Consider the following 27,748-nt stretch of genomic DNA (forward strand, 5'->3'; position numbering starts at 1 on the left):
TTCAGAATAATTAAGTGCTTCGCCCGACTTCTCTCGCTCAAGGCAACGGGAAACTCGGTGACGGAAACAAAAGTGGACGCAGCGCGGATAACAAGAAGCAGCTGTGTGGCCTCATTATGGTTTTTGTATTGAAACTCTGAATGGTGGTGGTGGTGGTGTTATTATTATTATTATTATTATTATTATTATTATTATTATTATTATTATTATTATTATTATTATTATTATTATTATTATTATTATTAGTAGTAGTAGTAGTAGTAGTAGTAGTAGTAGTAGTAGTAGTAGTAGTAGTAGTTGTATTATTATTAGTAGTTGTAGTTGTAGTTGTAGTTGTTGTTGTTGTTGTTGTTGTTGTTGTTGTTGTTGTTGCAGCAATGAAGTCAATTAGTCAGTACGTGCAAATACTAACGCCAACACGACTCATTATAAACAGCAGTATCTCGACGTATAATGAATGGACCTGCAGAAAAAAATAAGTCGCGACGAGGAGCGCACAAAAAAATAAGTAACGATAATGAGCAGCAACACAACACACGACGAACACCGACACAATGATGAAGCGCACGAACATGACTCAAGACGAACACCGCCGCCCTAACTCACGACGAAGAGGAACATAAAGCGTGGCGGAGCAGCAGCGGCACCAGCACAACTCAGCCTTAGTTCGATGGGTTGGCTTTGGAGGTAATCGCCGGGTACCATTTCCATAAACGAGCCACGAGCACCTTGCCAATGAATACTGAAACAGGTGGGTCGTGATGATCGTTGATTCCAGGTAATTGAACGACCTGTCACGGCCTGCCAGCTGCGGGAATTAGGTCAGGGCGTGCGAGCTTATGAGACGCACCGATAGCCGGGAATTAATTTGTTATAATGATATTACTGTCGGTGGCGGAGTGGCGGGTGGCCTTGGGGACGGGGCGCCGGATAGTCTTGAGGTAATTAGAGACGTCAGGCAGTAAAGACTCTCAATGCCACGGGAAGTAAATGGCACTGCTACTTTATGCCGCATACTAATAAGGAAAGGGGAGCTAAACAAGATTGCTGTGCAGGAACATTAACATCTGGTCTGCGGACATGAAATATATTTTTGGGTTGAGGAAATAAAAAGAAACACATTGGCTGGTATTACAAGACACGTTGCCATATCACATCAGCAATTTCTAAAGGTCAAAGAGAGGATCAATCGGGTTCTAATGCGTGTTTCTTTAGGTTCATGGTACAGAAGACGGGTCAGACTACCACCAGGGTCATAAAACTACCCCTGGAAATGCCCACAGCTCCTACGAAAGCCTTGTCAAATATGTGTTCTTGGCCGGGGAAATGTCTCATAATACGACCCATTAACTCCAAACAATCTAAAAATCCATACATATTCACGCATTCATCCACAAATTGATGCAGTGACACACACATACACGGGATTTACTCGGTTTAGTGTTGTGCCTCTGCCTTTCGGGTGTTGGTGGCGGTGCAGGCATCAACACCCGTGAACCTAGGCAGCCGGCGAACCTCCCTCGATGCTGGCACTGTATAGGCTGCCGGGTGTTGGTGCGGCGCCGAGGAGAATACCTCATCATGGGGATACACGCTGAGAGGCAACGTGGAATACTGATCGAGTCGCCAATACGCATCACCTACTCTGATTTCAATTGTCGCACGTCTTGCTTACACACACACACACACACCCAAGCCTCCCCCCCACTCCCCATTCCACACACGCACACACACACGTACCTGTAACAGTGAGGTACACATTCCTCACAATCTTGGGGTCGGAGTTCACCTGGCACTTGTAGGCCCCGGCGTCCCTGGGCTGAGTGTACTGGATCTGCAGCGTCCAGTCGTCCGTCTCGTGGCTGTGCAGTATCTGGGAGCGAGAAGAGTGAGAGGTGAGAGCGAGGAGTGGTGAGGGGGACGTGTAGAGAAGGGGAACGAGTGGTGAGAGGAACGTGTGATGAGGGGAACGTGTAGAGAAGGGGGACGAGTAGTGAGGGGAACGTGTGGTGAAGGGGGCGGGAGGAAGAAAAGCTTTATGGGGGAGATAACCTGGGCGAAAGTGGGCGCCTGTATGTAGATCTTGTAAAGGGTGAAGCTATGAAAAAGGACAAAGGGAGGGGAGCGAGAGATGAAAATGTAAAGGGAAGGAATTTACCGATGTGTGTGTGTGTGTGTGTGTGTGTGTGTGTGTGTGTGTGTGTGTGTGTGTGTGAGAGAGAGAGAGAGAGAGAGAGAGAGAGAGAGAGAGAGAGAGAGAGAGAGAGAGAGAGAGAGAGAGAGAGAGAGAGAGAGAGAGAGAGAGAGAGAGAGAGAGAGAGAGAGAGAGAGAGAGAGAGAGAGAGAGAGAGAGAGAGAGAGAGAGAGAGAGAGAGAGAGAGAGAGAGAGAGAGAGAGAGAGAGAGAGAGAGAGAGAGAGAGAGAGAGAGAGAGAGAGAGAGAGAGAGAGAGAGAGAGAGAGAGAGAGTAATGGTAATGGCGGAATAATAAACTAGCCCTCATTTTCAATACTACACAACGCTCGCCAACAACTTATCGGATTTGCATTCTCCTCGGCTTCCCTCTTCGCCTTCTTTTACTAGGCGCTGTTCCCTCTCCCTTCCTCTCTTTATCTTCCCTAATTCTCCTCCTTTACTCACTCCTTCCTTCCTTTCATTCTTTCCATCGGCACGGTTCTCCACACACCACAGCTCTTCCTTTTCATCTTATTCAAATTACCCTCAGGAATTTTTAGCTTATAAGGAAACCGAAATAGCCCACTGCTCAGCCACAGGTGTATAATGTTTAAAGGGATCTGACTCTTCTGCAGACATTCCAATCACATCTCGATCACGCTGGCAATACATTCATCACGCCAAGGGTACCATTAGTGCTGAGGACAATTAACTCGCTCTTTACCTGCACTATGCCGTCCCTCCTCCTCTTCCTCTCATGCACCTCCTCACCTTGGCATACCTCCGCACCTCGTTCCTTCGTTCCCTCGCGCCACACTCACATCACTTTCACCTGCGTCACGATACTTGTTCCTCTCGCCTTTCATTACTTGATTTTTGTTCACCAGTCTTATTTTCGGGTAATGTGATACGTGATACTTCTTTTTTTATTTCTTACCCAATGTTTGATGTTTATCCATCTATTTATCAATGCTTATTTATCTCTTTTTACCACCTACCTACCTTTCAGTCTGTTAATTTGTCAATTAATCAGTCACTCAGTTTATCTATATATCTATCTATACACACAGATACACAGACACAAACACAAACACACACACACACACACACACACACACACACACACACACACACACACACACACCACAAATACACATTAAACATCCACTCTTTAGAGGTTCGCTTACTTTGTCTAGTTTCTGCCTCGGCACGCAGCCAACAGTTTCGATGAAAAAGGATAATAAACAAAGTCGATTTCAAAAGTAAGACTTTTTGCGTGTGTTCACCGGCTGAACACTCAATTGTTTCTACATGTGAAAAGAGTCTCGTTTTTATTCCCAGAACGAGAAACCATAAAATTAAATATCGTAGCGATTTGAACAACAAATATTTTTTTTTTATTTCCGCGGGCTGTGTACGGCTGCAACATATATCCTCAATTTTTTTGCAAAAACCGGGGCTGCTTGTCGCGTGGGTGACCGAACTTTTGGAAAATATTATTTCAATATTTTCTTTGTTGGGTTTTCATGGCACAAAACATCAACTGCCATCCCGACCCCGCGGGGACCGTCACCGTGTGCTGCTGCAGCAAAGTGTTCACCTCCCTCGCTGCTCCATGCCGGCGGCCGGTGTTAGGTGCCGCGGAAGCAAAGTTTTCACGTCCCTTCCTGCTGCATGCCGACCAGTTAAGCTGTGCGAGTACCTTGCTCAGACACCAGGAATCAAGACACACACAACATTTGCACGTCGTTAGTGAAAAGAAGAATACGGTAACAACGCAACACTTGTAACTCACACTAAATGCCAAATCTCTACACCATGAGCCAGCAACAACAACATCAGCTGCTTCAGACCTCGTGAGCGAAATACTGCAATCACCAGCCAGCATGGCAACCGAAAGCAAAACGGCCCTTTTTTTCACTCTTCATTTTTTCCTTGTTGGAAGCAAAGTGGTCTATAAAGCATCTGAATTTGATTGATATGAGTACATTTACGTTCCCACTCCTTTTAATAACTGGAAAACACTATGTTGAGTTTATGATGTCATTTCTGATTTATGGAAGAGAAACCTTGAAAAATCTTGTAAGAGCTCACAGGTGGGATGGTGAGAACGATGTTAAGTATTTTACTCACACGAGAAATGAATTATGCACCGCAGACAAAGCAACTTATTCATCATGACTAACACTGAGATGAAGGGACGGACGTGAGCCATATTGTAGCGCACTGAAGTGGTAAATTGCAGACGGTGAGGCCACGAGAACGACAGTCGAGGAAAGGGCAGCTAAGGAAAGCTGAGTCAGGAAAGGAATATATTTAATGTCCGAACAAGGAAAAAGAAAACCGCGTGCGTGAAGAGAAGAGTGGAAAAATTGGAAAACGTTTATGTCTCGCAATGTGGGAGCGAAGCAGCGATGGTTGACAATGACGACGATGACGATGACGATTATGATGACTAATAATGACTGATGACTGAAGCGAAAGTAAAGACGATTTTGTGAATAAGCACTAAAGGGAGAGGTAACCGAGGAATCAAGAAGGATTAGTGTGTAAATTAGACATCTTATGGAACGATCTAAATTACGGTGAGGAGAGGAGCCGTTCGTGATGTGGAGGGGATCAATGAGTGGCGACGGAGCAGGTGGTGTGAAAAGGGTGCAGGAGAGCGAGAGGGAACGGAAGGCAACAGAAATGAAGGTGGAAATCCAGAGCAAAGGAGGAAATACCTGGGGCACATGAAGTATGCAAAGAGGTTGGTGGTGGGAAAGACTCAGAAATCATAAATGTAAATCAACGAAAATTTCCCAGAGCAAAGGAGCCTGTGCAATTCATAAAGCCGTGTGTGAAAGAAATTGGTAGATGACTTCAAAATGCGGCTCATGAATATATACGTAAAGTTATGAGGATAAATTATTTGAGGAAACAAGAGATGCTGGATAAAATTAATCAATGTTCGCGCAGAGACGGTTACGCTGAAGACGGATTACTTGTTGCGGACGGGAAACATTCACCCTTTGTAAGTTTCGTTCTTCGCGATTCATGAGAACAAAGAGAATGCAGAGTAGCTACCGAATGCTGCAGGGATGGAAGAGAAAACATTAGCAGCAAAGTAATATATTGTAGTAAGTAGCACATAAGCTTTTACAACTACGAGGATAATAGTTAATCTGTTTGGCAAAGTATGTACGAAAATATTGGTTAAGAGAATGTATATGAATAATGCTTTGGAAGTCAATCAAACCCCAGCTTGAATGAACATAAGAGTATTGAAGATCGAGGCGTTCAAGAGGAATCCATTTGAAGGTAAAGTATAATGGGAAGAAAAATAATGCGTGGCCTGCCGGAGTCTGTATAATCGTTGAACTACTAATAAAGGGACATTAATATCCAGTAGGTGTTTAGGACGTGCCGCAAATGGATACCAGATACGGAGGAAAACAGTGATAGAAGTTTGCTTTATAATTTGGATACAAGATACAAACGACTGAAAGGTCCAATTACGCTGATAATAAGGAAATACATGCAGCAGAAAGACTAGCAGAAAACAGACATCATGATGAAGAAACGAAGTAAACGAAAGACAACATTTTTCCCTCTCCCTCCTCCTCTCTCTGATCCTCCTCCTTCTCCTTCTCCTCCTCCTCCTCCTCCTCCTCCTCCTCCTCCTCCTCTTTTCTCCTCCTATCTCTAATCCTCCTCCTCCTCCTCCTCCTCTTCCCCCCCAAGAATACATTATAAACAGCTGTTACACACTCCAGTAAGTCTTTAAGCCGCTGTACTTTTGAAGCCTTGCGAGCACTCCGTCAGGCCGAGAAATTAGACGAACAACAAACGTTACCGAATAGACGCCGGCTGCTGCTGCTGCGTGCGGTGGAGCTTGTGTGGCGCCGCCGGTACTTGGTGATGTGATTTGTGCCTTTCTTGACGTTTTATGGTGGCTGCGTACACTTTTGATAAACGTGTGTGTGTGTGTGTGTGTGTGTGTGTGTGTGTGTGTGTGTTTATTAGGAGTCTTCAGGTTCGAGCCACTCTAAAGTCACTGAGCTGTTGTTTGAGTTTATCCACAGTCCATTCACATCGACCTTCCCGCGAATTCCTATCCATTGTTAACTGCTCAGCCGCTGTTGTCGCCGTTGTAATCACCAGGACGGCCACGGCGGGTATCACGCGCCCTCGTACCTTCCCCGAGATGGCCCCCGCGTCACGCCAGCCACGGGGACTTTTTGGGTACCTTTGCCGCGGCGGTGTCTGCATCACGGGGCCTCGCCTGGCGTACCCGGGAGTGAAGTGCCGCCATCACGGAGCCCTGGATCTCATCACACCTGCGGCGCGCACGGCTGTTAACCCGGAAAGCAGCAGTAACGCGGGAGATGGATAAGCTCTCTCGCTCCCCCCATGGCCAAAAATACACGAATACACACACACACACACACACACACACACACACACACACACACACACACACACACACACACACACACACACACACGCACATATATTGAAATAGTAATAACATGCTAGCGTTTTAATATTATATTTGTGGCTTTGCTAGACAATATCAGACAAAAAATTCATGAACATTTGCAAGGGATTCTGAAAAAGTTCATTAATATTTATGTAGCGGTAGTCAACGTCGAGCATCAACTATATTTTAATGTGAAGGAATACTCTCTACGCAACCCTGACACGGGCCTCGTTTACGTGACCGTCAGCAGCACAGGAGGCTGAGGACGTCCTATGTCAGTGTCGCCAAGGCCGGCCACCATCCTCACACCGAGGACAGGTGAGACTTATTCCCTGTGCTTTTTTTATAGCAATGGAAGCATCTCAAGGGGAACAAAAACAGGAGACAAAATATGGCCACTAAGAGCTATAAGATATGGGACTCTACCCTCGTCTTTCCCTTGTCTTTAAGGGGTCATAAGCTATTGTGTGACAGACAAAAATATATATTTGAAGTAAAGGTCACTAAGTTAACCAATTCCATTTAGCCTCAATACTAAGCTAACAGTAATGATGTTATATGAACATTGTTGCAGTGTTTAATTGGCTTTGAAACGTTGTCTCACAATTTTTTTTTTATTGGGGAAAAGGCTGTGGACCACATTTTGATCCACGCACTGAAAGATATCAATATTAAATGTGATCTGATCTTAATTCAAGGGACGGTAAGTGGAACACAGAAAGGTAAAAATTGTAGAGGCGACCAAAAAAATCAAAATTACCGAGAAAACAAGGAAATCAAAGAGTCGCAAAGCATCAAAGTCCCCGTGGCGAAAAAAAGGATATAATCAACTTTCCTTTTTAATGGTCATGGCTGCTGCATCTATTTTGTTTTTTTGTTTTTTTACTCCTTCCACTTGACGCCTGACAGCCAACATTCGCTTCGCACTATCAAACACGCGCGCAAGTTTATCAAGCGGCGGCCGTGAATCACTTGCCTCTTCCCGCGACGCACAAAGAACAGGCTATTTATGACGGCCGCGATTGGCTGTCTCCGCGCCGCGACACGCTTCCGGCGCCTCCAGACAAGTGCTTTATTCCAGGAGATGGATTCCGCACGAGTGACTTTCCCTGATGAAAAAAGAAAAATAATTCACTTTTAAAGAGGACCTGCCACTGCCGATATCGCACAAAGGTAGGATGATGCATGGGGGGGATGGTGTCTATGTACTTACGGACATCTCACAATGAAGACTCCTTAAAACGGCCTGAGAATTAGTTAGCATCGACGCAGGCGGGTGGGAGATCGACCTTACGTGCAAAGATGGCAAGGTAGACGAGAAAATTAAGGCAGAGTCCGTGATTTCGGGATGTAGTTAAAGGATTGCATGTGTTTGTGTTTGTGTGTGTATGTAAGGGGAGGCGGTGGCTGAGTGGTTAGCGTGCGGGTCCTGCGTTCTGGAAGTTGCGGGTTCGAATACGCCGCTACCAACTGGGATTTTTCAGTCACGGCTGGGTGGCCTAAGACTACCCACATGCTGTCCTGAAGACCACCTATCAACCCGGACTCAAGAGGAGCTGTCCAATTGAATCAAGAATGAGCCCCGGGAGGCAGCATGAGCAAAAATAAATGGCGCCACTATAAACACGGGGCTCTAAAGAAATCCCACAAGCGCTATAGGCCAGAACGTAAAAAAGAAAAATATTTGAGTGAGTGGTTGTGTGTGAGGGTGGGGGCAGTGTATCTACGTCTCTCTCCCCAATCACGTGTCCTCCAGTACTGCGTTGAGGCCCCATAAAGCTGAACACCGTCGCTCCCAACCCTCGCGACCACCAGAAGTAACTTGTGAGCCTGAACGCGCCGCTGACCAATAAATGTTTCACAAAAATCCTTCCGTGCCAACCTTTGCACCTCCACAATTTACTGCCACGACAAGTAACAAATGTTTGGCTTCCTCCCGGGCCTGGTGATACACTCCTCCTCCTCTTCCTCCACCTCCTCCTCGTGTATCTAGTCCTCGGTGACCTAAACCCGCTGCATCCGGGTAACCCTTGAGGTTTCTGAATGTGCTCTCTCTATCTCTCGCTCTCTCTCTCTCTCTCTCTCTCTCTCTCTCTCTCTCTCTCTCTCTCTCTCTCTCTCTCTCTCTCTCTCTCTCTCTCTCTCTCTCTCTCTCCCCTGCTCTTCCTGCTCTTCCTGTTGCTGTTGTTTTCCCTTCCTTTATTTTTTGAAGGTGAAAAGCGAATTGGTTTATTTATATCTATTTTTTATTTATTTATGAGAGAGAGAGAGAGAGAGAGAGAGAGAGAGAGAGAGAGAGAGAGAGAGAGAGAGAGAGAGAGAGAGAGAGAGAGAGAGAGAGAGAGAGAGAGAGAGAGAGAGAGAGAGAAACAAACATAGTCCACGCTAGGTCCTCGGGCCCACCACGCCCTCACGCTAACCACTCGGCCACCGCCTCCACCTCTCTGTCTGTCTGTCTGTCCACCGGGAAACATATGCATTTACGGAACTTCAAATCGACATAGGTATATATATGGCTTTTCATCGATGTATAGAGGAACGCTTCACCGTACATTACACTACAGCACAACACAGCAACAAACAACAAACACATCGACATTAACTCACCGTAATCACTATCATGCTCACCGTTCACCAACTCGACTTGAAAAAATAGGAAAATATATTAGGTACTTGGGAATTTATGGGCTAATTTAATGTTCCAAAGTTAGAAGAGAACCTGCCGTTATTGACGTTCACTTTAGGAACAGGAGAGTAGGAAAAGGGAGAGAAGCAAGGATAGGGAGAACAAGAAGTGGTGGTAGAAACGAGGAATAGGAAGAAAGGGGGAAAGATCCAATGCGGTAAATGAGGTAAGTGTATTGAGGAGGAGGAGAAGAGTGAATGCAGAAACAAGAAGCGGGGTGACTGAAATGAGAACGAAGAGGAAAGACTTAGAGAGAAATGAAAACAGTTCGTCAGGCGATTATGGTGGGGATAAGTGAAAGACAGGAAGAGACGATAAGAGAGTGGGAATATATGCACCTAGTTGTTATGGAAATGATGAAGGGGAGTAATTGGAGAGGGTAAAAAACAAGGAAGACGTTATTTGACTGTGGTGGGGGACTGATAGACAATGGCAAGCATGAATAATGAAAAAGGGAAACGATGCAGTTGTAGCGGAAAGGAAAGCGATGGAAACAAACACAACAGTGGAATGGTTGTTTTGAAAGAGGGTTAAAAATAAAGAGAAGAGTAGATGGAATACGATAAATGTTGTTATTGTAGAGGAGGGGAGGAAGAGGAGGGCAAGATAGTTAATTAATACATAAAGGAAGTTAGGTGGTTGTGTTGGGAGGAGGGAAAGGAAGACATATGAAAAGATGGGATATGATATGATGCTATGAAAGGAGAACATGGGGAAAGCGAAAAAGGAGAACATGGGGAACGCGAAAAAGAACATGGGGAACGCGAAAAAGGAGAACATGGGGAACGCGAAAAAGGAGAACATGGGGAACGCGAAAAAGGAGAACATGGGGAACGCGAAAAAGGAGAACATGGGGAACGCGAAAAAGGAGAACATGGGGAACGCGAAAAAGGAGAACATGGGGAACGCGAAAAAGGAGAACATGGGGAACGCGAAAAAGGAGAACATGGGGAACGCGAAAAAGAACATGGGGAACGCGAAAACTGGAAAATATAAAGGAGGTAATGGGACTAGGAAATACTGGATAGAAAATTAAGGACGCCAATGTAAAGTTTTGAAGCAAGACCTCTAAGGAATCAGGAGCAGTAATGGTGCTTCGGGAACATGTAGCTATACGATGTTTTGAAGAAAAAGCGTGATGACAGGCCATTCCGAGTTTTTTTTTCTTTTTTTTTTACAGCAAAGGAGACAGTTCAAGGGCACACAAAAAAACAAACATTAATAAAAAAAAAAGCCCGCTACTCACTGCTCCTAAAAAGAATCCAAAGAGGTGGCCGAAAGATAGGTCAGTTTCGGGAGGAGAGGTGTCCTGATACCCTCCTCTTGAAAGAGTTTAAGTTGTAGGCAGGAGGAAATACAGATGAAGGAAGAGTGTTCCAGAGTTTACCAGCGTGAGGGATGAAAGAGTGAAGATGCTGGTTAACTCTTGCATAAGGGGTTTGGACAGTATAGGGATGAGCATGAGTAGAAAGTCGAGTGCAGCGGGGTTACGACACAGTTACGACACAGGAACGGTTTTGAGTTGCGTATCAATTAGCTGACCTATGGCGCTGAGGAAACAAGACAGACACGACTCACCGGTATGACCTCGCAGGAGTTTGACCTCGTTGTTGTGTAAGTGATAAATGAAAGGAAGGGATGAGAAAAGATTAAAAAAATAGTTATAATGATGTGGTTTGGAAAAGGAAGACAAAGGCAGGCAAGAAAAATGAAACTTGAGTGATGCAGTTTTTTTTTAACTTATTTGCTTTCGAAATGAACTACACCTTAAAAATATTTCAAAGGCTACTCCTACCTACATGACTTCCTTTAGTGTTGTCCTTTTCTGTGATCTCAACCTTATATTTTGTTAGCAGCTAAAGGGAGAGAGCAAAAATTTAAAGGATGCAAGGAATGACTGACAAACTAAAAGTCCTTCATCATCAGTCACTACTACAAAGGCAGTGTTCATTCAGCCCCACACTTACTCTTCATACCTCAACCTTACATTATGCTAAAAGAGAGAAAGCCAAAAATTCAGAGGATAAAAGAAAGAACAAAGAAGCTAAAAGTCCCTCACTAACAGTCACTATGTTCGCTCGACCTCACACTTGTTCCTCACCTCCAACAAGAACTCGGGGATCCTTGTAACATCCAGGACGATATCAAAACACCCCCGTATTCTTAGACGCTTCTGCCTCTCACAAACAACTATTTTCAAAGGCCGAATAGGAAATCAATCGGGTCTTTATGAGAGTCAAACAACCATCACGGTCTTAAGGCTCTCCATGGAAATATATGCCCCTAATAACATAGTGTAGCAAGCGTCTTTCTATATGTGGCGCTTGGTACACTATGTTACTAAGGGCCTCATATACAACCTCGACGAAAGCCTTATCAATTGTATGTACTTGGGAACCGAAATGTTTTGGGAATATGTCCATGAGTTTCAATTCGAGTATCTCAGCACAGACGATCGGCAACACTCCCAGGCTACATACTCTGCCGGGAGCCTCGGAACAACTTGCTTATTCGGGTTCAGGTTCAGGAAGACTCATGTTCTGCCTCGTCTCCAATGCTCCTACGAATGCAATCAGGCACGGAGTCTTAACAAAGCACTTCATTTCCGCTCGTGTTGAAGGCATGACTGTATGTTGGAGGGGGTAAGTGTGTGTCATTGTGTTGTGTTGTGCTGTGCTGTGAGTGTGTCTGAGGGGAAAGTGTGTGTGTGTGTGTGTCTGAGGGGAAAGTAAGTGTGTGTGTGTGTGTGTGTGTGTGTGTGTGTGTGTGTGTGTGTGTGTGTGTGTGTGTGTGTGTGTGTGTGTCTATATATATATATATATATATATATATATATATATATATATATATATATATATATATATATATATATATATATATATATATATATATATATATATATATATATATATGGGTGAAGGAAATAGGGGACGTTCGTGCGAATGAGATGTGGTCTTTTCAGCGAGTTGGATGATGTATTTTCAAAGTCCTTCTTCTTCGTATTTACTGTATTTACTCCACCCGAAATTGACTACTCTTTTGGCTACTCTTTACTTTTATCTTTTATTGGAGCGGGGAGTAGCGGGCTTTTTTTTTTTTTTTGCAGTCTTTTTTTCGCCCTTGAGCCCTTTTCTTTCATGTAAAAAAAAAGGTTCTTAGGGTTCTCTCGACTCCTTATTAGTGTTTTCCAGTCATAGTCGAATTCCCAGCTACGATTGCAACTCAAAACTCGGTCCAAGAAGCTCAACACAGCAACACTTCTGAAGCTAATAATTACACGGCTTCCCTTCGTCTCAAGAGTTATCAGTGTACAGGACTCTTTTCCGAGCTATCTGTCGCTTCCTTCCATCCCCCGTAAGTTACCGGATCCTTATTTCCTTTATTAGAAAACTCCCGAACAATCTGGACGCCTCTTCGCTCCGATTTTCCGAGTATTAAAGTCTCTCAAGAGTTGCCTATCACGATGCCTTCAAAGTTTTCTGTCTGTCTGTATGTATGTATGTCCGTGTCTCTCTCTCTCTCTCTCTCTCTCTCTCTCTCTCTCTCTCTCTCTCTCTCTCTCTCTCTCTCTCTCTCTCTCTCTCTCTCTCTCTCTCTCTCTCTCTCTCTCTCTCTCTCTCTTCGCTTATGTAACACTTTCATAAAACTTTCTTATATAACTGCATCACTTTTGCATTTATATTTTCATCTTCGTCATTTTCTTCACCAATAGTATCATCATCATCATCCTTATATTATTTGCTATCATCCTTATCATTATTACTCCCATTACCCACCACAAGCATCATCATTATTTTGTCTTTATCATCATCATTATCAGGGACCCAATTTCATTAGCCTCAAACCTTAACCACCGATTAAAACACTACCATTAATACAGGATTCAGATTAAACGGAGAGCTGCCACAGTATTATAGATCCCAGACTACCGACCACCCTCTCCCAAGTCCCTTCCGAACGCCAAGAAGCCGCACAAGATACCTAGTCCCGCTGAAGGCCGAGAAATCACAAATTGAAGAAATAAGCAAATCAAAAGTGAAGAGGAAAAGTTTGAGAAGCTGGAGCACTTGAGTGAGCGCCGCCCCTCCGCCAGAGCCTCAGCAATATTACTCTGTTAGATTTTATTAAACTTGTACTACTGCAACGACTACAAAAAAACATCTACTGTAACAACAACGAATACTATTACTGCTACTACTACTACTTCTATTACTACTACTGCATGCTACTACTACCACTACTATGCTACTTATTTCGTTGGCTGTCCAGGCTTCTACATTCCTACGGCTTTCCATTCCCCAACTTTATATCCTGCTCCTGGTGACGGCGGCCGCTGCTAACGAGCCTTTTCGCCCCAAAACTTCACTGATTAGCTGCCGCGGGTGACTGGCTCCCTAGCTTATCTCATTATACATCACTGATCACATCGCTCCTGTACTGCTCTTCATCCCGGAGCCCGTGTGTGTGTGTGTGTGTGTGTGTGTGTGTGTGTGTGTGTGTGTGTGTGTGTGTGTGTGTGTGTGTGTGTGTGTGTGTGTGTGTGTATGTGCGCGCGCCTTTGATTCTTTTATGCACTACGTTGTCCCGGGGGAGCTGCCTACAAGGCCCGGCGCGGGCGTGTGCTGGCCTTGGAGGGGTTCCAACGCGGGCCACTTGTCAGGGCACAAAGGGGCCAAGGCCAAGGCCGGCACGCGGCCGCTGGACTAAGGCAACGCCCTCGGACCCTGATTCTTCCAGGCCACGAGGGAACCAACCCTCGCCTTGCCCGCCATGCATAAAATGTCCATAATTTTCCCAAACATTTCTTTCATAGCTGCTATTTACATACACATGCACACACAAAAAACCCTCATCTTCTCTGGCCCGGAAAAGCGGCAGCAAGCAGTCAGCCAAGCGTTGGCACTGTGATGTTGACTCTGGAGAAAGAGGATTGTTGTGTGGTGTTGTGACGAAGACGCCGGCAACGTAAGGACGCGATAAGGTGAACAGAGAGATTATAGAGAACATACTGTTTTTTTTTTAAGGAGTAATGAGCGCTCTCACAAGCCCGCTGACACAAGAAAAATATATGACAAATAGAACAAGGCAGACAAGTCGAGAAGGTGAACTCTGAAAACCAAAGAAATCCAATCCATGATAGTTAGGGGAGGTATTAAAGAAGAAAATGTAGGAAGCAACTGAGAAGAAATAAATGTAACTGAGTTTTACAAAGAAATTAGGAGAAAGTAGAAATGCAAATGATACGAAAAGAAGGCTAACTATATAAAACAAGAGTTCTAATACTAAAAAGAACGGATAGGTTTCGTCAGCACAAACGAGATGAGGCGCCTCATCAATACAGTGTAGAAGAAAATTGAATCACCAAGAGATAAAATTCCTGGTCAGGGGAGTGATGGACAATCTGTATCAATTGAGACTGATTCGTTTTCTTTTGTTTGCTCGCCTCTCCCTTCGAGTAGCGGGAATAGGGAAGGGGAGACGACAAGGCGTGGCAGTAACACACAAACACTGAACCGGGATGAGCTGCCAAGCGAAAATTGATAAATTAATGCTAACAAGACAGCGGACGGACGCAAAGAGAAAGAGGGAAGGAGGACTTACCAATATCCGGTTACTAAATGAAAATCTCTTCACAAAGGATAAGATAAAAGAGGCGGCGTGAGGATTGGCCTTGTAGGGGACGAAACATATATCAGTAACGAGGGGAGAGAAAGGACCCACGAAATAGCATCACAGCGAACAAGTGTGTGGACGCATCTTTTGTCTCATCCCACTTTTGAATCTAAGACTGCAATATGTTCCATTTTCTCTCTTTATCACACACCTGCACGCACAAAAAACACTCCGCCCCTCTATAACTCCTACAAACCAAGCATTCCGTTTTTATTTCACCATACACGTCACATCCACCCTCCCACTCAAACACCACACACCATACAGTCAGCTACTCCGCAACGCAAAGAGCACATCCCTACTTCCTTGCCACATCATATTCGGGTCACATTCTGTCCCATCACTGAACACTACGCTTCATTCATACCTAATTCTCTTCCCCCAACAATAAACGCTAATTATCTCTCTCCTAAAGAAACAGTGGGCGTCATACAGCTAACCCCGACACACTTAGGTGGGCTTTTTTGTTTCTTCATGATTTTATTGCCTTTGAATTGCCTCCTTCACAGTAAAAAAAAGATGCAATTCAGTCACAACACATTAGGCAACACTGCAGCGCCAGATACAATCCCCCCCGCCACATATCCCCCCTCTTCCACCCACACCCCTCCCTAACCCCCCTTCCACCACCACCACACACCATTAACTCCAGCTCAAGGCCTCACACCACTTCTTACTGTCAAAACACCATCCAAGACCACCTCCACCATTACCACTAGCACCAATAACACCAACCCAAAAAAAGGAAAGTCACCACCACACAGCCGCCGCCAACACATTCTGCCCCAAGGCCGCCGCCAGCCAAGTTACTCCCCCTTACACGATTCGACGCCATTCCACCATCGCGCCATAATACTAACCAAGGAGGCGGAAAGGGACTTGGTAGTGAAAGAGGTCCCAGCAGGCTTCAGACTCCGCACCTTTTCAAAACACTTCCTCTAATCTTTTTACTCTAACCTCTGCGTAGAATGAATACATAAGATTTTCCCTCCCGGATCCGCTACAAGGCTCCTAGAAAAGGCGAGATAAGCTCTTTACATTTTTCCGCCCCCTGTGAGACGGGCCGCTAGAGTCGAGGCTTCCCTTGAGTCACGTGTGTTAATAGGATAATGGAGCTGCGGTGTAGATGTTTATATGTGTTTGTGTGTGTCGTTTAGGAGGCTGATTTGAAAGTGTTTATAAGTAGGCAAGACAGTCAATCCCCGTCAAGTTAGGTCAAGGTTTAAAACGTGAGGAAATAAGTTACAATTTTAGCTATAGGTAATTATTAGATTAGAATGAAAAAAGGCTATATTTCATCATAATCAAATGGTGTGCACTACAGCCACCCCGAAGCCCACGACAACAATATGTGTCTCAGTCATTACGAGTTCCACAAAAAAAAAAAAAAAACTCATGTAAAGGAAAACAATTTAGATTAGGAAGAGCATTGAAATGTTATTATAATTTGCATCTCCGGTAATAAGAGATCAGGAAGACCAGAGAGATTAGTGTAAAAAGAAGGGTGAGGGGAGCCATTAGAGATAGGGAGCAGGCAGAATGTATTAAAGACGAGATGCTGAGGGCCTGCCAAAAGGGTCTAGGGGCCAGTACATTTGTGTGTGTGTGTGTGTGTGTGTGTGTGTGTGTGTGTGTGTGTGTGTGTGTGTGTGTGTGTGTGTGTGTGTGTGTGTGTGTGTGTGTGTGAGAGAGAGAGAGAGAGAGAGAGAGAGAGAGAGAGAGAGAGAGAGAGAGAGAGAGAGAGAGAGAGAGAGAGAGAGAGAGAGAGAGAGAGAGAGAGAGAGAGAGAGAGAGAGAGAGAGAGTTTGTTTGTTTGTTTGTTTGTTTGTTTGTGATAAAGAATATAAATATGGATTAGGCAAAAAAAGAAATAGTTTAAGACACAATAAAGTGATATTCAATTAGTTTAAAATGATAGCAAGTTAGCAATACAGACTGAGCCAGTTATATATAACCATGTTACGGCTGCACTAAAAAAGAATTCAAATTCATGGAATATTTTCAAGCGGCGGAGAATTTCCGGCACGAGTAACTCTTGGCAAAAAATGCAGGAATTGTGCCGCGCGACACTTTACTGGCAGCGGGAGTAACGGATATCGTGCCAAGATAAGCCTCGTTGGTCTATGGAATAAAAAGCAACGGGAACGCCGCCATGCAAAAGATGAGACGCTAATCGATGGGGTTCATCATTACGTTATTTTCTATGCGGTGGAAGTGTGGTAGATAATCATGACCATCGCTATGCTGTCGATACTCGTTGCAAATTATGGTAAATTTAGTCTAAACAGCACAACGATGTTCAAGATCATCTGTTACATTTCCACAGCACAGAAAATTAGCTGTTGAAAAATACAGCCAATTAGTGCCAAGTGACTTTTAGCCGTAATGGCGAACAGTAACCAGGGACGGGAAGCATGAAACATCGAAAGCAGTTGGCAGACCTGTAGCGGTCAGCAAAACTGTAAATGCCTTTATAAATATTCCAAGTTTCTGAACTGCAGAAGATACTAATGCGCGATTTTGACATTCTAATTATGACTCCGAATAGAAAATTACACCAACATATACTACTACTACTACAACTACTACTACTATTACAACTACTTTTACTATTATTACTACTACTACTACTATTACTACTTCTACTACTACTACTACTACTCCTATTCCAACTACTCCTATACTAGTACTACTATTACCACAACTACTACTACTACTGTGCCTGTTGCTGTTACTACTACTACTACTACTACTACTACTACTACTACTACTACTACTACTACTACTATTTCTACTACTGCTACTACTACTACTATTACTACTACTACTACTATTACCACTGCTACTACTACTACTACTACTACTACTACTACTACTACTACTGCTAATGCTGCTTCTGCTGCTGCTACTACTACTACTACTACTACTACTGCTAATGCTGCTTCTGCTGCTGCTACTACTACTACTGCTGTTGCAACTGAGATGTGAGGCATAACAAAACCTTCCCGTTCCCACTCGACAAGGAATGAAACATTTGCTCCTCGTTTCCTGAGCCGCGCAGAGACGGATCCCTTCCTGGGCGGAGCGGCGCGAGTCTCGTAAAGGCCTTCACACAGAAAAGGGTCCGCCGTAGAAAAGTAAAAACGGAAAGAAGCCCGCCAACGAAACACCATTAAGCTGCATGAGGGATCTGGGGCGCCGCTCAGAGGATGTGTTCGGTAATAAGAAATAAATCCTGGCAGCAATCCGACCCTCTACGTGTATGAGGCGAGACTCCGACCGGGCCATTCTTGCCGCACTCAAAGGTACGACTTGGGAAGGAACGTTGCTCTACTTTAGTATTTTGAGGGAATATGAACGGCACAAAAAAAAATGAACGGAAGGAAGAACCAACTATAACTGTAACGCCGTTGAAAGGTTTCTGTGCACAGGGGAACAAGTGTCGTAAAACCAAATTTGATCCCGAAGTAAGGCATGCGTAAGAGACCAGCGAGGCCCCCGCCGCCCCCAGCACGGAGGCGGCGGGGGCGAGGACGCGGGACCCGGTGAATACAAAGAGATCTTGATGCACGGCGGCGAGGCGCGGGAATTGCGTTCACACGAAAGAATGGCGCGCGTCACTCCATACAAGATAATCAAAACTATGCGAAGGACTAATACGCGAAAATGAATGAATACCGGGAAAATAAATAAACACATCGCGGCCATGATCGCGGATATATATAATTTCTACGGAAGGGAAAAGCGTAAACGTTATGCAATTTACCAAGTTCAAGGAATGTGAAATTTCGGGAAAAAAAACAAATAGCTCTCACAGTCTTGATGGATACATGCAATTCAGAGTAAGGGGAACTAAAATTCGACGCAACGAGCTCCTATTAGCGGCAGACGGGAAGTTAAGACGGTAAGTCGAGGCTTCATCAAGGGGCGTTAAAGAAGCAGAGGAATAATAAACTTGAGCAAAGGTGGAGGGAAGGAGGTACGAGGAAAAGTCTTCAGCAAATAGTCTGCCCAAGTGAGAGGAGTCAGGGGAGAGAAATGAAGACGAGGACTTGAGTGTTAAGGGAAAAAAATAACACATAACTAAAGAGGATGTGAGATTGAGGTGAATCCACAGAAATAAATAATGTAGGCACGAAAATTAATAGAAGCTTGACATGAAAAAGAAAGACTGAGGTGCTTCTCTTCCGTCAGCCAGGAGCGAACTGACTCGTGGCGAAGCGGAATAACCGAAATGAGAGAATAACAAGCAAAAACAAGATAACAAGGTGACAAACAATCTATGGAAAATGGGTGTACCGTCCTGTCGTGTCCAAATAATACAAACAAAATAAAGCTGTAATTAAACAAACTCGCTAGTGGCAGGCATCACTACAACAGTATAAAAAAAAAATTATATACCAACAACAAAGTAACTCTCTCTCAATATCTGTCTTATTCTTTCTACTCACTGTCAATATATCCCCTTTAATCTATCTCTTTACCTCTTTCCATGCCCTACCTCCTCATAGTTCATTCATACCCATCTTTCAATCTATCTTCTTTCCCGTCTGTCTGAGATGTCTGCCGTCCACTTCCGACCCTAATATGTGTGGCTGCCTGTCAGTCTTCCTGCCAGTTCGCCGTCCTTTCATTTATAACTGTGTGCAGGCGCGGCTACAGAAACAGAGGTAATAACAATGATGAATAGTAATGATAAGAACAGCAATAAGAAGAACAATAAAACAGTAGTAGTAGCAGTAGTAGAAGTAGTAGTAGTAGTAGTACGTAGTAGTAGTAAAAGGGTAGTGACTTAGAAGATGACTGCGAGGATAAATTTTGCTGTCAGCGGGGGATTCTAATGTCAGGAGGGCTTATACTACCATGCTTATAGTAATTCCATCCTCCGCAGCAGCTTGTCTTCGTGTACTCCAAAGAGGATTTGCATAACATAATCATCACCACCAAATCTAACCCTGCTCTCACCACAACCTCGGCGGCACAAGAGGGGGGCAGGCGGGAGTTGGTAGAGGCTGGCAGTCATTACACACAACAATGCTCGGGGCGCCTGACTTAACCCGGCCATTAAGGAGACGGGGAGGCCAGTGTCGCCGCCGCTCAGACAGTGTCCCTGGCGCCTACCTCTCAGGCCGGGATGTGAGCTCTAAACGCCCACGCTGCTCCTCGACTTAATGCAGCCTATACAGTCCTTCCCTGATTACTTGCATGGTTTAGAAAATAAAGGCAATAGATAAATGGTTTACGTATTAGATTCAGATTCCACACCTCTCCTTGTATAACTATAAACACAAGTATAGTTAAGTATTTACTACTACTACTACTACTACTGCTACTACTGCTACTATTACTACTACTACTACTACTTCTACTACTATTGCTAATGCTTGTGTGTGTGTGTGTGTTGGGGGGTTGACACAATAGTAGCGGGTGGGAAAGAGGATTAAGTAGACTTCGCCATGCCGTGGAAACCCTCTAGAGACCCCAGCGTACGCACACACACACACACACACACACACACACACACACACACACACACACACACACACACACACACACACACACACACACACACACACACACACACACACACTCACCTGGAACCTCTCGTCGGCGGAGTATGTCACCTTCCCCACGGTCAGGATGTGAAGGTCTCTCCCCCGCATCCACATCACCTGGGGGAGGAGGGGACGGTGAGAGAGAGAGAGAGAGAGAGAGAGAGAGAGAGAGAGAGAGAGAGAGAGAGAGAGAGAGAGAGAGAGAGAGAGAGAGAGAGAGAGAGAGAGAGAGAGAGAGAGAGAGAGAGAGAGAGAGAGAGAGAGAGAGAGAGAGAGAGAGAGAGAGAGAGAGAGAGAGAGAGAGAGAGAGAGAGCGTAGGGAAAAGGATCATATATAATTCAGTTAGGTAATTTATAGCCCACAAAGGCCCCATGTGTGTCTCCCTGCCTGGAAATATACACGTAAATAGGGGGAGCAAACACCCAAGACTTTTATCCCGATTAATGACAAATATCGCTGCCCTACTGAATGATTAGCTTGTTTTTTTTCTGACACTCTGATTAGAGGTTAGTGTGTAAACAGTGACTTTTTATACGGGAAGGCAGATAGGAAAGAGAGAGAGAGAGAGAGAGAGAGAGAGAGAGAGAGAGAGAGAGAGAGAGAGAGAGAGAGAGAGAGAGAGAGAGTGAGTGAGAGTGAGTGTGAGTGTGAGTGTGTGTGTGTGTGTGTGTGTGTGTGTGTGTGTGTGTGTGTGTGTGTGTGTGTGTGTGTGTGTGTGTGTGTGTGTGTGTGTGTGTGTGTGTGTGTGTGTGTGTGTGTGTGTGTGTGTGTGTGTGTGTGTGTTAAGCCACCATACATCACACACTCATAAAAGCACTGTTCACAGGCACGTGTATCTCCATTATACACGGGATCATTAGCTATTACTCAGCGGGTAAACACAGAGCCTGACGAGGCCGGCCACGACACGGGAAGGGCCGCGCGTCGACCCTCTTCACGTACTGGAATAGAACGGACAGTAATCGCCACAACAAACCAGCGGCTTTCCCCCTTCCCCCCCGCTTCCCTGCAGCGTGTCTCTCTCCTTACTTTTACTCATAAATTCAAACTTGAAGGGGTACTTAGGGATGGGGTGAGCATGAAAAAGAATATGAATGTAGATAGGTACCATGACATATATCAAAATACAAGTTATCAGGTAGGTCTGGCACCCGTTTTTATTACTACAGAACCAGAACTAAACTGCAAATTAACTTCGGATTTTTTAAATGGAAAAAGTTAAACGTCTGATTCTCACGTGTTAGCAGTACTATAAATAGGAGACAGTGGACAGCAAAATTAACTTGGTTAACGACAATAATATGTTCAAAGCTTTGCTCCATGCGTTAAGCGGCACTAAGATTTTTCCACTTGATTTTAAGTAGAAATTGCGTCATATATACACACTTAAAACACACTGAGAAAAAAAAAGAGTGTGTGTATGTGTGTATGTGTGTGTGTGTGTGTGTGTGTGTGTGTGTGTGTGTGTGTGCGTGTGAGAATAGGAAAAAGAGAGAGGGGCGAGGGTAGCAGGGGGATGTAGTTGACAGAGGGAGGGGTGGGCAGGAGGAGGGCCAGGCCATAGGGGGTGGGGGGTGATGGGGGGGGGAGATAGGGGCTGCAAACAAGCCCTCATGCACGCCAGGCTCGATAGTTATAACAATTTCCTGCAGTAATTACCAATAAGGCCTTCGTGCTCCCAGTACTTACACTGGCGAGCGCGAACACAGCTTGCGCAGGAAAAGAAAAAAAATATTATTCCAAAGACTAATATTTTGGACAAGGCCTCGCCGTTCATCACTGTGCAGCGGCTGATGGGGAACAAGTACACGCGGCTCTATTAATTAGGCGGCTGTTTTTAGAAGAGTGATGCAAATAATTCTGCGTACCCTGGTTGCAGTCCCACGAATATATGTTTCCCTCTTTCTAAGCCCTCAGCCGTATTCTATATTAATAGTAACAATGAAGTGAACGAGTTGTTTCCTTCTCTACCAGTTCAAGCGCTGCCTAATGATAATTTAACACAATATCAAGTGATCGAAATTTAAGGAAAAAACAATCCCCTTACACATAAAATAAGAAACCCGGGAACGATGCAAGGAACTCAATCACTTAAATCAGAGACTCACTGAAGGCTGTTTGGCAAGAGCATAGGAAAAGACCTCAGCTTTAGACTCAAATAAAAAATAAGTAAGTACCGTCAAGGTTGGAGTGAGGTCATTAGGAAAAGTTTTGGCAAAAGAATCAATAAACGGGAAAAAATGAGAATTAGAATTGATGAGAACGGGGTATTTTCTCTGTGTGACATCTACAAACAGGTTCTTTTTTCGGCGTTCCTGAAGTTTTGCAAGAAAAAGAATAATAGATTGAGTCAATGTCGAAAGTTACAAGACCTAAATAAAACACGGAAAAGTTCGCCTTCCCGATAGTTGCTCTCGGGGAAACTGGGCAACACGACGCGATTTCCGGAAGAAAGTTTCCTCTTGGAGTGTCGCGATTAGAGCGTCTTTCTGGAGCACCTCTGTCAGGCGCCGCGGCAACAACCAGACGCTGAGGTCCAAGTTTCCGTTTAAAGATCAGAAAATGTGCCCCGGGAAACACACTTACGGGAGTATTAACAACGTAACTTACAGTGAATGGACTGAAGAAGCAAGACGAAAAAGTGTACGAAAACGAAGGAAAAGAAATAAAATGGAGATCACGACATGAGAGAAAGGATCAGGGAAGTGCCGTTACAAAGGATGAACCTCCCGCGATACACCAGACCAGAGCAGGTGGAGCATGGGGTGGTTTCCTCTTTTTCCCACTTCCCGCTTCCGTACCCTTCCTTCCTTCCCCAGAGGCACTCCCCGCCCCGCTGCAACCCAAGCCAGAGTAGAAAGATTGGCACCGTTCCCTCCTCTTCTCCCTCGAGGCACTCCCCCCACCTTCTACTCTCCAAGCGTGAGTGGTAAGAGTGGCCCCACAGCTTATAAAATAACTTTATGGACTTCTTAAAAACCGGCCAACCTTCTGGTCACATGGCCTGCCCACCAAACTTTTTCCATTAAGGTTTATCATCCAGTAATTTATTCTCCTGCAACTTTCAAGACCAAAAGCTTACGCACCTTCCTACTGACATCAATTTTCACCTTCTTCAAGAAAGTAGTAGTGGTAGTAGTAGTAGTAGTAGTAGTTGTAGTAGTAGCCAAAAAGTAGTAGCAGCAGAAAAATCCATGCAGAACGGAGAAAGCCAACAGAGGCAAACATCCACAGGCTTCATCAGCTCACCGTCTCATATGCTTCCTTCCACACCGACGCAGGAGTGCATACGTGGAAAACGTGTGAGAGCATTGCGTGATCTGGGGCGTGCGATTCAAGACCTGTACCACTTAAGGTAGCAGTTAACGAGAGTCATGGAGGAGAGGAGAATTTGGCCTCATTTTGTTTCTTGCAGTATATTGCAGCGCTGTTTCGCCCAAGTGCTGAGTCCGTCTTGGTGTTGCTAACTGAGAATAAAGCTAGACGGTGGAGACGACGCTCATATGTAACACAAAATACATATTCCAAGCAACTGGCATTCAGACACAACACAACACAAGGAGGTTCATACATCCAGAACTGCCTCCGCGTGTTCCCTTCAGAATACGCGAACCACACCTTATCCGTATTGCCCGACGCCGAGAGTAGAAGTTTTTAGAGAACAGACAAGGACCCGCACCTTCTTGCAGAACAACATGTAAGCACTGCGTTAGGAGGCTGGACACACACACACACACACACACACACACACACACACACACACACACACACACACACACACACACACATACACACATTGAAAGGCGGAGGCCGAGTGGTCAGCGTGTTGCATGGTGACCCTAGGTGACCTAGGTTCGAGTCCCACAGAAACACGCTGATTTTTCAAACCATTGCCTAGTAGCGGAAGATTACCCACATGCTGCACATATCTCCAGTAAACTCTAACATTACCAACCCTTCCCCTATCCACCAGTCCCATTACCAACCCTTCCCCTATCCACCAGTCCCATTACCAACCCTTCCCCTATCGACCAGTCCCATTACCAACCCTTCCCCTATCCACCAGACCCATTACCAATTCTTCCCCTATCCACAAGTTCCATTACCAACCCTTCCCCTCTCCACCAATCCCATTACCAACCCTTCCTCTATCCATCAATCCCATTACCAACCCTTCCCCTCTCCATCTGTCCCATTACCAACCCATCCCCTATCCACCAATCCCATTACCAACCCTTCCTCTATCCATCAATCCCATTACCAACCCTTCCCCTCTCCATCTGTCCCATTACCAACCCATCCCCTATCCACCAGTCCCATTACCAACGCTTCCACTCTCCACAAGTCCCATTACGAATCCCTCCCCTGTCCACCAGTCCCATTACAAATCCTTCCCCTATCCACCAGTCCCATTACCAATCCGTCCCCTCTCTACCAGTCCCATTACCAACCCTTACCCTATCCACCAGTCCCATTACCAATCCTTCCCCTATCCACCAGTCCCATTACTAATTTGTCCTCTCTCCACCAGTCCCATTACCAAAACTTCCCCTATCCACCAGTCCCATTACCAATCCGTCCACTCTCCACCAGTCCCATTACCAATCCCTCCCCTATCCACCAGTCCCATTACCAATCCTTCCCCTATCCACCAGTCCCATTACCAATCCCTCCCCTATCCACCAGTCTCATTACCAACCGTTCCCCTATCCACCAGTAACATTACCAATCCTTCCTCTCTCCAACAGTCCCATTATCATCCCTTCCCTATCCATCAGTCCCATTACCAATCCTTCCCCTATCCACCAGTCCCATTACCAACCCTTCCCCTCTCGACCAGTAACATTACCAACCCTTCCCCTACCCACCAGTCTCATTGCGAATCCTTCCGCAATCCATCAGTCCTATTACCAACCCTTCTCTTATCCACCACTCCCATTACCAATCCTTCCCCTATCCACCAGTCCCATTACCAACCCTTCCCCTCTCCACCAGTCCCATTACCAACCCTTCCCCTATCCACCAGTCCCATTACCAACCATTCCCCTCTCCACCAGTCACATTTCCAACACTTCCCCTATCCACCAGTCCCATTACCAATCTTTCCCCTATTCACCAGTCCCATTACCAATCCTTCCCCTATCTACCAGTCCCATTACCAACCTCTACCCTATCCACCAGTCCCATTACCAACCCTTCCCCTATCCACCAGTCCCATTACCAACCCTTCCCCTATCCACCAGTCCCATTACCAACCCTTCCCCTATCCACCAGTCCCATTACCAAGCCTTCCCCTATCCACCAGTCCCATTACCAACCCTTCCCCTATCCACCAGTCCCATTACCAATCCTTCCCCTATCCACCAGTCCCATTACCAACCCTTCCCCTATCCACCAGTCCCATTAGTAACCCTTTCCCTCTCCACCAGTCCCATTACCAACTCTTCCCCTATCCACCAGTCCCATTATCAATCCTTCCCCTCTCCACCAGTCCAATTACCAATCCTTCCCCTATCCACCAGTCCCATTACCAACCCTCCTCCTATCCACCAGTCCCATTACCAACCCTTCCCCTATCCACCAGTCCCATTACCAATCCTTCTCCTCTCCACCAGACCTATTACCAATCCTTCCCCTATCCATCAGTCCCATTACCAGCCCTTCCCCTCTTCACCAGTCCTATTACGAATCCTTCCGCAATCCACCAGTCCCATTACCAATCATTCCCCTATCCACCAGTCCCATTACCAATCCTTCCCCAATCCACCAGTTCCATTACCAATCCTTTCCCTATCCAACATTCCCATTACCAACCCTTCCCCAATCCACCAGTCCCATGACCAATCCTTCCACTCTCCTCCAGTCCCATTACCAACCCTTCCCCTATCCACCAATCCCATTACCAACCCTTCCTTTATCCATCAGTACCATAACCAATCATTCCCCTATCCACCAGTCCCATTACCAACCCTTCCCCTATCCACCAGTCCCATTACCAACCCGTCCCCTATCCACCAGTCCAAATACCAACCCTTCCCCTCTCCACCAGTCCCATTACCAAACCGTCCCCTATCCACCAGTCCAAATACCAATCCTTCCCCTCTCCACCAGTCCCATTACCAACCCGTCCCCTATCCACCCGTCCCATTACCAATCCTTCCCCTATCCACCAGTCCCATTACCAACCCTTTCCCTATCCACCAGTCCCATTACAAATCCTTCCCCTCTCCACCAGTCCCATTACCAACCCTTCCCCTATCCAACAGTCCTATTACCAATCACTTACTTTTTCCACCAGTCCCATTACCAATCCTTCCCCTATCCACCATTTCCATTACCAACCCTTCCCCTCTCCACTAGTCCTATTACCAATCCTTCCCCTATCCACCAGTCCCATTACCAACCCTTTCACTCTCCACCAGTCCCATTACCAATCCTTCCCCTATCCACCAGTCCCATTACCAACCCTTTCCCTATCCACCAGTCCCATTACAAATCCTTCCCCTCTCCACCAGTCCCATTACCAACCCTTCCCCTATCCACCATTCCCATTACCAACCCTTCCCCTCTCCACCAGTCCTATTACCAATCCTTCCCCTATCCACCAGTCCCATTACCAACCCTTTAACTCTCCACCAGTCCCATTACCAATCCTTCCCCTATCCACCAGTCCCATTACCAACCTTTCTCCTATCCACCAGTCCCATTACCAATCCTTCCCCTTTCCACCTGTCCCATTACCAACCTTCCCTCCACCAGTCCCATTACCAATCCTTCCCTATCCACCAGTCCCATTACCAACCCTTCCCTCTCCACCAGAGGGTGGGGGTCCAGCATGGCGATGCAGGAGTTATACACCACGGCAGCCACTATAAATAAATTCGCCTGCCCACTAACAGGTGGGTAGCAGGCAAGAAACCGTACAGGCACTATACACACACACACACACACACACACACACACACACACAACACACACACACACACAACACACACACACACACACACACACACACACACACACACACACACACACACACACACACACACACACACACACACACACACACACACACACACACACACACACACACACACACACACACACACACACACACACACACACAACACACACACACACACACAACACACACACACACACACACACACACATACGCAGACAAACACCCACAGT

General features: G+C 45.6%; 1 protein-coding gene across 2 annotated transcripts in view; it reads right to left on the reverse strand.

Annotated features, from left to right (window-relative positions):
* LOC126997483 (myotilin-like) overlaps positions 1-27,748 on the reverse strand; it is a 196,446-nt gene that overhangs the window by 15,279 nt on the left and 153,419 nt on the right. For both annotated transcript variants that reach the window (XM_050858587.1, XM_050858586.1), the window contains 2 exons: positions 20,593-20,670; positions 1,741-1,873 (listed from right to left, as the gene is read on the reverse strand). In XM_050858587.1, the coding sequence (XP_050714544.1) occupies positions 1,741-1,873; positions 20,593-20,670 (211 nt within the window). The remainder of the gene's footprint in view (positions 1-1,740; positions 1,874-20,592; positions 20,671-27,748) is intronic.

The sequence above is a fragment of the Eriocheir sinensis genome, chromosome 12, assembly GCF_024679095.1.
Source record: "Eriocheir sinensis breed Jianghai 21 chromosome 12, ASM2467909v1, whole genome shotgun sequence".
NCBI lineage: Eukaryota > Metazoa > Arthropoda > Malacostraca > Decapoda > Varunidae > Eriocheir > Eriocheir sinensis.